Source organism: Bubalus kerabau, chromosome 6, assembly GCF_029407905.1.
Source record: "Bubalus kerabau isolate K-KA32 ecotype Philippines breed swamp buffalo chromosome 6, PCC_UOA_SB_1v2, whole genome shotgun sequence".
NCBI classification, from domain to species: domain Eukaryota; kingdom Metazoa; phylum Chordata; class Mammalia; order Artiodactyla; family Bovidae; genus Bubalus; species Bubalus kerabau.
The window spans coordinates 87,769,933-87,782,110 of record NC_073629.1 but is presented as its reverse complement, the minus strand read 5'-3'; the positions used below and the strand labels follow the sequence as shown (position 1 = coordinate 87,782,110).

Here is a 12,178-nt window from a genome sequence, read left to right as displayed (position 1 = left end):
CCTGCTTATTTTTTCTAGTTGGCTCTTGTTTAGCTTCCACAGAGCCCCACCCCAGAGTGCTTTATTGTCCCTCTGATCACTATTCCTACATATGGTCAAAATAAACTCACCTTCCGGGTTGCTGACATAGGCAAATTCACTGTTTGGCAAACTCGTCTCTGCTCCCAGTAATCCTTTGTTAAAGAAGTATTATTACAATGGAGTATCTGATAGGTAACAACTCAGTCCAATACCTTCCACTCCTAGATAACCTCCAAAGAAAAACTCTTTTGTGTCTTTGGATTTACAGCCACAGGCAGGATATTAGCATTTCTCAGACCTGTTGTGTACTAGAGCACTGCTAATGAGCAAACGGCCTGCCTCAATTAGTGGTTTGTGAAATATTCCTGGATATCAAATTGCTTTTGCTGCTTGATAATCACACTGGCTCTTGGGATTAAAAGCAACCAAGCAAAAATTGTTCCCTTGTTGAGTTCTGCCTTATTGATCTCCTAAGTTTTATCTGCAGACAGAATTTAAGTTTGCTATTTCCCCAGAGTGAAGGTTTATTAATACATAAGCAATCACTGCATTTATGTTCATGTTTTTTCTCTTGTGGATCTTTTTATAGTATCTAGATTACCATCTTTTGAGAGTCTATAATAATTTAAGCAAGGTTATTTTAGAGACGAATGAAGAGACTATAGAAGAATTTGAAACAGTAAACTGCTATACTGGTAATTTGTCTAGGCACAGGTGTTTATTTCAGGGAGGGGTGAGTGGAAAGAGAAGTAGGGGGGGAGAGAGAGAGAAAGAGAATGAATGAAGCAGGGAGAACATTTCATCCAGACTGCAACTTCTGTGTTGACTTTTCCTAAATTCTTTGCTTCTTAATTACCAAATAACTTCAGATGGCAGTAATGTTAACCCAGCAACTGAAAAGAAAAGCTTCAGAATAGAGCTTGGGAAGAAAAAAAGTAGAAAAGGGAAAGGAAATCAAGATCTGTTATTGGTATTTGAATACGTTTATTGTGACAAGAATGCTGTTATAAATATTCATAAGCAAAGACCATCTCTTTTATCTAGGAATTGTTAAAGATTCCAAATTGGAAGGATACAGCTTTTGTAAAAAATCTGCCACCGTTCCTGCTTTGAGAATAAGCATCTATTGTTTAAATTTCTACTAACATTATAAATGGTCACAGCACATGCCACTTGATATAATCCAAACTAAAATGTTAGATTTCCCAGTGGGCTGTCCCTCTCCACCACAACCTCCCTTCTCTCATCTTCCTGAAATGCTACACTATCCTTTGTAAGCAACTCTATGTAGATTGTTGGGGAGGGAAAAGTATAACTTGATGACAGCATCAGCTGCAGTTCTTTCTCAAGTCCAGCAGACAACAGTTTTCAGGGCCTGCTAGTAAGAAGCACCCACAGTGATTTTAATTGACACTCAACTCTTTCAACTCCACCTACACAAGTAATCTATAGATAATGCAGAAAAGAGGTTGGGGGAGGGGTAACTTTTTCAATATTTTATTGTATTTTCTTAAATATCCTTTCCGGAATTTTCAGAAACAAAACATAAAAAAATTATATACTTTATTACAAATGGTAAACTCAGAGTGCTCCAAATCTCTTATTTACAAACAAGGCTGGGCAGGACACCCAAACAAACAAACATGAAATAACTTACAAAGGCATGAAGCTGTTTATTGACAGTAATCAGCTTTCATCAAATTAAAAAATATATATATGTACATACACAGTTATGGAAGGCAGGCCAGAAAGAGCTCATCTGCAGGCTGGGCCTCGCTCTCACAAACCTCCCTCCCGCCTCCCCTCCCCCACCCCCTTTGTGTTCTTAAGGAGTACTACAGAAGCGATCTACAGTCTCTATTGCAGTTTGCAACCCCCTCCCCCACCCCACCCCTTTAATACTGAATGAGATCGAATGTTAGGTCCATGCAGTTCTTGGTCAATGTTAAAGAAAAGTCTAACGTTCTGTTTGCGCGGGGACAGCCCGTCCGCAAAGCGGGGCAGCCCGCGAGCGGCCGTTCCCTGGCTCCTCGCCAAGGGAGGGCGCGCCAAGTCCTTCCTACTCGTGCACACTGGGGGCGCCGTCAGGACGCAACCCAGTCCAACTTGGATACTCTTGGCTTTAGTCCTCGGACACTTTTTTTTTTCTCTGTTTCCCTCTCGCAACTTGTCAAGTTCTCAAATCTGTCTCTCTGTGTTATTTATATTTTTTCTCCGTTGCCCCTCAGCCCCCGACAGTCTCGCCTCAAAACGTTTGCAACTGCTGCGTTAGCATGAGTTGGCACCCGCTGTTAACGTGGTTCATGACTTTCTGTTTAAGCTGGGCCACCTGTTCCCTGAGCATATTGGCCGTGGACGCCAGCTCCGAGTTCTGCGCTTTCAAGGTTTTCACTTTTTCCTCCAGCCGCGCGATCCTCTCCAGCTTCCTTTTCCGGCACTTGGAGGCAGCGATGCGGTTCCTCATGCGCTTCCTCTCCGCCTTGATCCGCTCCTGGGACTCCATGTCGATGGGGGACAGGGGCGGCGTTTCCCCGGGCATCTCGGGCACCGTCTGCGGCTCCTCCTTCAGGGCCTGCAGCCGCGGGTGCTGCACGGGGATCTGCTGGGGCAGGTGGTGCGGCGGCTGCGGCGGTTGCTGCTGCTGCTGCTGGGGCTGCGCGGGAAAGGCCAGGCCAGCCGCGCCATAGGAGGGCGCCCCGCCGCCGCTGCTCAGCGAGCCGGGGTTGAAGTTGCTGAGGTTGGCGTAGACCGGCGGCTCGCTGTGCAGGCTGGCGCTGAAGCCACCGCTGCCGCTGCCGCCCGCCACCGAGGCCACCGCCGGGGCCACCAGGCCCGCCCCGCTGACCGGCTGCGCCGCCGACGTGACGCTGGGCAGCGTGTTCTGGCTGTGCAGTTCGGCCAGGGCGCGCACGAAGCCCTCGGCGAATCCCTCCTGCTCGTCCGTCACGTTCTTGGGGCACAGGAACTGGGTGGGGGTCGGCGTGGTGGTGATATGCCCGTTGCTGGACTGTATGATTAGGCGCTCCAGCTCGGGCGACGCCAGCTTGAGCAGCCCCACGTCGGGAGAGGTGAGGAGGTCGGAGTTCTTGGCCCGGAGGTGCGGCTTCAGGCTGCCCACCGGGTCGGCCAGATTCAGGGTCATGCTCTGCTTCAGAATCTTGGGGTTACTGTAGCCGTAGGCGCCGCTCTCAGACTGGAGGAACGAGGCGTTGAGGGCATCGTCGTAGAAGGTCGTTTCCATCTTTGCAGTCATAGAACAGTCCGTCACTTCGCGTGGGCTTAGTTTAAGCTGCGCGCAGAAGTTTCGGGGCCGCAACAGCGCGCTGGCAAGCGGGGGACACCCGCGCCTCCCCGGGCGGTAAGCAAGGAAAGTTTCTGGAAGAGCGCGCGCCCCCGCCGGCTGGCAGCCCCCGCCCCCGGCGTCCTCCTCACCAGCTCGGTCCGGGGGATCGCAGGGTTAAGGCGCCGCCCGCGCTCTTACTTGTCCGCTCGCGCGCGCCGCCCGGCTTTGAAAAGTCGCGGTCACTCACGGAGCTCTCTCGAGCGCAGCGGTTCCTCAGAGCCCGCAGACGAACTCGCTTCTCGGTGATAGGAGGGAGAGCGGACCTCGCGGTGGCCGGCCGGCGGCGGGTGTCCGCCGCCCAGACTCGGAAGACTGTCCCCTCCTCCGCTGTGAGGGGGAGGGGGCGCCCAGCAGTCGCGGCTCGCGCTCGCCCAAGTTCAGCAACCGGTGCGAGCGAAGCGGAGCGCACGTCCTCCTCTCTCCGCCGCCTCTTTTTCTTCACCGCCGCCGCGGCAGCTTCGGGCGGAGGCAAGGTTTGCAAAAGTTCGTTCCGGGACCCGGCGTCCACTTGTCTTCTGTCTTCCTGGCCGGGAAAGTTCTTGCCGCTGCAGCCGCTCTCCGGACTTCCCCGGGCGGACAGTAGCCGCTCTCCGCGCTGTCAGCAGCGCCCGCGCAGCGGGGCTCTCCGCCTGGGGGCGGCTGGAGAAGGGGCTCTCCCGGCGCTCCCCAAAACACCAGGCCGGGAGCCACAAACGCTAGCTCCGGGCAGTTGGAGAGAAATTGGAGAATAGGATTTACAGTCCTTCCCGACTGACTGTGCCTGTCTGCCTGCCTGCGTCCGCGCACCTCCACTCCCGCCTCGTAGCTTCAGCCACACTCAGTGCAACTCTGAACCCTTATCCAGCCGGAGCGCAACACTTATCTGCTACCAGTCAACCCCTAAAAATAGCCCATGATGTCACCCCAAGGCCTTCCCATTGGCTCGCGTAGCTCTCAGGGGGGCGGGCCCACCCGTCGCCATGGAGACCCCACCCTAGAAGATTCTTCTCTGGGCCCGCGGAGGCTCACGGGATGAGGTAATGCTCCGCTGCCCTCCTACAGTTGGGCCCTTCTTTCTCCTCCTTCCCCCCCCCCACCCCCCCTCCGCGCGACTCGCGCCCCTCTCTTCCCCCTCCCTCCCCGGCGCGTCTTTCCCGGCCCGCCCGGTGCATTGTGGGCTGACGTCTTGGGGTTTGACTGTCTAGTGACGGTGGTTGCCGCGAGCCGGGCGGACTCGGGCGCTCCCAGCCTCTGAGGGAAGTGGGCTGAAGTTTAGGGCTCGGACCGGAATGCCAGGGATGCTAGGACCCAGGGGGCCGGGGGAACCGAGCCAGGTGTCTGGGGCTGAGGGCGCGGGGCGGGTGGTATTTCCCCACTTGGGGGCTCGATATCACCCGCGGGCACTTCGCCGCCGCGCGGGGCGGGCCGGGCCGGTTGAACGCCCGGGCCCCTGGCCTCCCCCCCCCGCACTTCCGGGGGGCGGGAGCACCGCCCTTAAGGTGGCTCTGTTAAGTCTCCTGTGGGGGCGAGTGAAAGTGGTTTTTGGGGGCAGTTCGTGAGAGTCGGCCCCCCACGTTGAGAATGCCCTGAAGTTTGTCTCCTGGTCAAGTTCAATAGCGACTGTCTGGCTCTGTCTGGAAGCTCAGTGATTTGCATTGATTGAAACTGGGTGTTCGGCTAAGTCCCCTCGGCACCCCCACCTCACCCTCCCGACCGTGGGAGAAAGGGTGCGGGCGTTCGCATCTTTGCCTCGGAAAGGTTTCTTACAGGAGGTGGATTTAGGGGGCAACTCGCGTCTAGTTGTGAACGAGCGTTTAGGGAATCCGAAACTCGGGGAACCCTAATGATAGTCTACTCCCCGCCCCCGCACAACATGCATAGACACACCGCACATCACATGTACACACAAACACACACACGCACACGCCACTCCTCCCGCCCCGATTTGCTTCCGGGAAAACAAGTCCGAGAGCAGCAGACACTTGCCAAAAGTCACGCAGCGAGTGAGTAGAATAAAGATTTCCAATTTCTCCGCTCCCGGCCGGGTGGTGGGCCCATATCCTGCGTAGCCTCTAGGAAGCGCTAGACCCATGTAAGTGGTTCCTTTTTAGTGGTTGTTATTTTCTCCTCCCCCAACCCCGCGCCCCTTAGGGACGAAAGTGTACGGTGGAAAGAATACTTAAGTCTGGAATCGTGGGTTCTCTCCTGGCCAACACTGCCGCGGTGTGAAGGGAGCGAATCAGAGAACTTCCCTGAGTTTCTTCATCTGCAAGTGGGGCTGGTGAGACCCACCTCATAGGCCTGGGTTAGTGTCGAGTCATCGCCTCCAGGGCTAGGGGGTGGTCACCAACAGCCCCCTTCCCTGCCCTTGGTCGGAGCTTCCCGGAGCGTCCATGGAAAGCCAGGATGTGTGACTTGTCAGGAACAGGTGGATTTAACCTGTGAGGAGGGTGAGGGAGGAAAGGGTCAGAACTCAGCTCCTTCCAGGGTTTTCTCCAGGACCTTGGTTTGATGTTGGACCTGCAGCAGTTTATGTCCCTAGGTCCTAATTCTGGCTTTTCAGCTTCTGAGCTTGCATAAGCCCGGAGCTTTAAGGTATTTGTGGCTTTGAGAGTTGAGATTCAGCAGCCCAGCAGCAGCTGGTATTAGGGACATCTTGACCGCTTTCCTTTACTTTCTTTACTTGCCCCTCATTCCTTCATGCAGCAGGGAAAACTGTGGCTACTGTGAGCCAGGCAGTGCGGTGGGGGTGGGGAATACAGTGATGACAAGATCCAGTTACTTTTCTCCAGGAAGGAACATTTTCCTCTATATTGTTGCCCTGAATCATTTTCTTTTGTAATCAGGGAGATGCTGTTTTGTTTTGTTTTGTTTTTTATAATTTTAATGATAACTAATAAAAATGGATGTCATATAATAAACACCTACTATCAGCCAGGCCTTCACCAGAGCAATTTATATATGCTGTTTCTCCCCCACAACTATCTTGAGCTACATATATTATTATCCAGATTTAATATATGAGGAACTAGGCCCAGAGACTGTAAGTATCCTGCTCAGGTCACACAGGCAGCTGGAAATTGACTTCAGGTGTTTGTTACATTCCCTTTTTATATCTTCTCTGCTATGGGAGACTTTCTTGTAAAGTATTGATTGTCTGCAGAGGAAACGGTGTTTAGATAGTGCGATGGAAGAAACTGTCTTGCCCAGTTCTCTGTAGCTCCTTTCAAAGCCTCCTTTCAGAGCTCCTGTATTTAGAAATTTCAAAACTTAGGACATTATATAAATATATATCTTTTGCCTAAGGGTTCTGTGTGTTCCTCTCTGCCTTATGTGGTTTAGTAGGCTGATTTTCTCCTTATGTTGAGAAATAGCATATTTCATCTAAAAAATAACAGATCTTTTCATGTTAACGCCCTTGCTTGGAAGCCTTCACTGGCTTCCCCTCACAACCAGGAGAGGGTTCAGATGCCTTTGTGTGGGAGGGGGACCTTTCACAGCCTAGCTCCTGCTCTCTGGCCCCGTCCCTCACTCCTAGGATCAGGAAAGCCTGGGCTCTGTTGCCTCAACAAACAACCTTACCATCTCAGTGGCTTACCCCAGCAAGTTTGTTTCTTCTCATGCCATGTCCCCACTGTGAGTCTGCAGGGGAGTTTCATTCACCATGGGCTTGGGCTGAAGAAGGCTTCATCTTGATGCATATGTCTTGTTGCTGTCTCGGCTGGGTGGAGGGGAGGCAGCAGATCATTCACTGGCTCTCAGAGCATCCACCTGGAAATGACACACTGCACTCCTGCTCACACATCCTTGGCCAGAGCCAGTCACGTGGCCTTGCCTGACTTTAAAGCTCTGTAATCCTGCCAAGTGTCTTGAAGGAAGAGAGTCAGGAATATTTGGGGAACAGCACTAATGATTCGAACAGTCTCCCTTTCTGTTCACCAAATGTTTGGCTTACTGTCCTCCCTCAGGCAGAATTCCCTCACACTATCAAGGGCGTTGACCCTGCAGACCCATCTAGTCACAGTATATTGAGCTCACTTTCCAGGTAGTGGGTGATACGTAGTAGACTCTATATTGGCTCCAGGTGTGCCTGTTCATCCAAAGGCAAGATGTCTGCCCAGCACACCCTCAGGGTGTAACAGTGGGACAGACAGGACTGCAATGGATACACCAAAGTGAAGGAAGGGGACACCACTGTGGACATTAATCCACAGGGCAGACATGTTGCCCATCCCACACCTCACCCAACACCCTGATCAGACCTGGATTCTGCTCCCTAAGTGTAGCCGCCCTGGCCATTGCTTTCCGTGACCCCTGGCCTTGTACTCTGAGAGACTCTTCCTTCTCTACATCTAAAGCAGGCATAGGGAATAGGTTTTAAAATCAGCTTTTAAAAATAGGGATAGACGTGGGGGAATACAATCTCCTTTAATCCAGGCTGATATTCTTCTGGCAGTGTAGCTCTCCCCATAATGTACGTTTCTTATCTATTTGATTCCAGGCTTTCTATGTGCCAGTAGCTGTAGCCAGTTCTTTTCTAGACAAGCATCCATGGTTTCCATGTTTCTTTGCTTTCTTGCTGTTGTGGCTGCTAATATCTATCTCATTCATCTCATTCTCATATTCTCTCTCTGTTTCTCTTTCTGTCTCCCTCTCTGCTGACTTGGTTTTGAGTGCTTTGGGCTTGTTGGGCTTAGGTGGGAGAGTCTTACTTTTTCTTCCTTTTCCAGAGCCCCTTTCTCTAACTGAAAGATATGCTGAGTAACATCTTAATTTATCCAGAAGTTTTAACAATAGGTTTGAGGCCATACCTTTAACTTTAGCCATACTTTGGGGCTGTTTTTCATTGGCCTTTTCTTGCTGAAAACCTTCCTTCATCTTATATTTTACTAGTTGAGATGGAGAAACAATACCTTCCTCTAACCCTTCATATCTCTGAATTTATAGTTTGCCTGCACTCATTCCTGCCTACAAACTGGCCAAATCTTCTCTGCCCTCACCTCGTTTTTGTAATGTTTTTAAGTGCATCCAACAGCCACCAACACATGCTACTAACATTTTGTTTTACAACCTCTTCCTTTAATTCATTAGGTTCATGATATGCCTTCTAGATTATCACAGTCACCAAATAGATCCCCATCCTTTTACCTTCTGATAACAGAGTTCTTAATTACTGCCCTCTAAACAGTTCAATTATTGTTGTTATTACATTACCCTATGTCTAGGTGCCAGTCTTTATGTCTGTCAGGATAGACTAGATTTGCCACCATAATAACCCTAATATCTCAGTGGCTTAACAAAATAATTTTATTTCTTGCTCATACTACTTGTTCAAGGTCAGAGGGGCTTTTCTCAATATACTCACTTCAAAGAGAGTCTGAAGGTTTCATCTTGAAACGTGTGCTTCTACAATCACCCAGTCACCTTAACAGGAGAAAGAAAGCAAGTTGAATTTGTATTGGCTTTAAAAGTTGCCTCCAAGAAATGACATATGTTACTTGTGTTCATATAGTGTTGGTTAAAAACTAGTCATGTGACCTAGTCTTACTTAAAAGGTTCAGGAAAGTGCAATCCTACTATGTGCTTGAAAGTTAAGAGCTGGAAATGCATGCGTTTGTATAGGCCAGGTTATGCTATAGTAGCGATGCAAAAATCTGACCCAATGACAACCACAGAATTATTCCTCACTCCTGCTGCATGCCCATAATGGGCTGGCCATGTCTCTGCTTCACATACATCATCTTTGCTCTGGGACCTTTTCTGAAACATTGCTGATTGTCACGACAGAGAGAGAAGAACATGGTGCTTTAAAGCTTCTGCTGCAAGCAGTTCACGTGGCCAAGCCTGTTGTCTGTGGGGAGGGGCAGCAAGTATTTGCAAATAGTAATACAGTCTACCACACCCTATACTACACGTTCCTCCCATTCCATAGTCTCAGCTACCCTAAGCATTTTCCTGGTTTTCCATTTATTATATTTATTCCATTTATTTATTATTATTTTTCCATTTATTAAATTCCATTTATTATAAAATATCCTTAATCAAAATGTTATCTGGCCAACTCCTACTCATCCTTCAAGACCCTGCTTAAATAATTGCTCCCTCTGAAACTTGCTTCCACCCTCAAATAGTTATTATCTTCTTTGGCTGGCCTCACTCGGTACACACCTGAAGCTGCAAATGTACCTCACGTATTCTGCTTACAACCCTGACTACAAATACAAGAACTGTGTCTTACTCATTTTTTTGTATTTCCAATGCTTAATGCAGGGTCTGGCACATGGAAGGAGAGAAGGTGCTCAGTAAACGCTTATTGATGGTTTTCTTAAAAACAGTCTTTTCTATACTGGTATTTGGTGTCTTAGTCAGTAAAGAATCTGCTTGCAATGCAGAAGACTCGGGTTTGATCCCTGGGTTGGGAATATCTGGAGAAGGGAATGGCAACCCACTCCAGTATTCTTGCCCGGAGAATCCCATAGACAGAGGAGCCTGGCAGGCTATAGTCCATGGGGTTGCAAAGAGTTGGACATGACTGAGTGGCTAACACTAATACACACATACTGGGATTAAGGGGGTATTTTACTAGTCAAATAGCAACAGTAACTTGTTTTAATACATAAAATTTGGAACATGTCAAATTCCCCCACTGAACCCTCCCTAAGCACATGCTATTGGACTTGGGATAAAATCCAGATGCTTTACTTTGCCTATAAGATCCTACATGATCTGAGCTGTCCTACCTCACCAGCCTGAAATAACTTGTACCTATCCCCTCACTATTCTGCAGCTACACTGGCTATGATTGTATCAGTCAAGATAGCCTAGTAATGCTCCAGTAAAAAACAACTCCAGAGCTTAGTGACAAAAAAGTTATATTTCTTCTTTCTGTTCCATATCTGTCAAGGGTTGTCAGGAACTCTGATCATTTTGCCTTCCTCTGGGATCCAGTCTGATGGAGGAGGTACTTTTAGGAACATTATAGATCTCATGGTAGATAGAGGGAAAGGGAGCTTTGAAGGACTTTATGTGTGTGTTAGTCACTCAGTCATGTCCAACTCTTTGTGACCCCTTGGACTGTAGCCTATCAGGCTCCCTAAAGGGCTTTAGCCAGGCAATTAGGTACATTTTCCAGGGGATGTCACATGACACTTCTTACAATTCATTGGCTAAAACAAGTCTAGTCACAAGCGGACCAGGAAATGCAATCCTATTTGCCTGGAAGGCAGTGAGCTAGAAGTTTCAGTCCTAATAACTCCCACACTGGACTTCTTCAGTTCCTCAAACAAGACAACTGTTTCTTGTCTAAGAACCTTTATATGCACCCTCCCACCTCTTCCCTGTTCCTTAGTCAATTTCTGTTTCTTTAGAGGTTAGCTTAAATGACACTTAAAGAGGCTTTCTTTCATACTATACCCCAACACCCACGCCCATCTAAATTAGGTCCCTCTCTTATGCTTTTTCATAAGTCTCTATGTTTTTTATAGAAGTTCAGGAGTGTGATAAATCACACCTCTTTCTTTCTCTCCCAAGTTCAGAACCAGCTGAAAGTTAGATACAGGAATCAGATGAATGGTGATTGCAATGTCCACTTGATAGCTGATATGGGCTGGATTGGAGGGCATGGCAGACGTAATGGATTTCCTCATGTTTCACCCTGAATTAAACTTACCCACTGCTCTCTGGCAAAGGCAGGAAGTTGCAAAGCAAAGGTGAAATTAAAAGTGGCTCAGTTGTGTCTGACTTTTTGCAACCCCATGGACTATACAGTCCATGGAATTCTCCAGGCCAGAATACTGGACTGGGTAGCCTTTCCTTTCTCCAGGGAATCTTCCCAAACCAGGGATCGAAACCAGATCTCCTGCATTGCAGATCTTTTCCAAATGGACATTGACTGTGTGCATCCTATAGACAAATCCATTCTGAGAAGAGAGAAAAGTGGCTGGGATGAACACGCTGTTGTACATACCATCCCCCTGACTGTGATGTGTTTTCAGCACTCAGAACACCTACAAACTTTTTTTTAGTTAATTTATTTTAATTGGAGACTAATTACTTTACAATATTGTGGTTTTTGCCATACACTGACATGAATCAGCCACAGATGTACATGTGTCCCCCATCCTGAACCCACTTCCCACCTCCCTCCCCACCCCATCCCTCTGGGTTGTCCCAGTGCACCAGCTTTGAGTGCCTTGTTTCATGCATTGAACTTGGACTGGTCTTCTATTTCACATAAGGTAATATACATGTTTCAGTGCTAGTCTCTCAAATCATCCCACCCTTGCCTTCACCCACAGAGTCTAAAAGTCTGTTCTTTTTATCTGTGTCTCTTTTGCTGTCTCGTGTATAGGGGTGTCATTACCATCTTTCTAAATTCCATATATATGCGTTAATATACTGTATTGGTGTTTTTCTTTCTGACTTACTTCACTCTGTATAATAGGCTCCAGTTTCATCCACCTCATTAGAACTGATTCAAATGTGTTCTTTTTAATAGCTGAGTAATATTCCATTGTGTATATGTACCACAGCTTTCTTATCCATTCGTCTGCCAATGGACATCTAAGTTACTTCCATGCCCTAGCTATTGTAAACAGTGCTGTAATGAACATTGGGGTACACGTGTCTCTTTCAACTCTAGTTTCCTCGGTGTATATGCCCAGCAGTGGGATTGCTGGGTCATAAGGCAGTTCTATTTCCAGTTTTTTAAGGAATCTCCACACTGTTCTCCATAGTGGCTGTACTAGTTTTCATTCCCACCAACAGTGTAAGAGGGTTCCCTTTTCTCCACACTCTCTCCAGCATTTATTGCTTGTAGACTTTTTGATAGCAGCC

General features: G+C 48.5%; 1 protein-coding gene and 1 long non-coding RNA gene across 2 annotated transcripts; both read right to left on the bottom strand.

Annotated features, from left to right (window-relative positions):
• Window positions 1-333: 333 nt before the first annotated feature.
• Window positions 334-3,316, bottom strand: JUN (Jun proto-oncogene, AP-1 transcription factor subunit). Its single transcript, XM_055585704.1, has one exon. It carries the CDS (start codon window positions 3,272-3,274, stop codon window positions 2,267-2,269), a length of 1,008 nt encoding a protein of 335 aa, XP_055441679.1. The 5' UTR covers window positions 3,275-3,316; the 3' UTR covers window positions 334-2,266.
• Window positions 3,317-4,932: 1,616 nt separating this feature from the next.
• Window positions 4,933-7,035, bottom strand: LOC129655382 (uncharacterized). Its single transcript, XR_008715964.1, has 3 exons — window positions 6,942-7,035; window positions 5,523-5,782; window positions 4,933-5,425 (listed from the first exon to the last, which is right to left on the bottom strand). It is a non-coding gene; the product is annotated as an uncharacterized LOC129655382 (long non-coding RNA).
• Window positions 7,036-12,178: the final 5,143 nt, after the last annotated feature.

Excerpts from the sequence above, each read along its gene's own strand:
- JUN (XM_055585704.1), bottom strand. The coding sequence starts at position 3,274 with ATGACTGCAAAGATGGAAACGACCTTCTACGACGATGCCCTCAACGCC.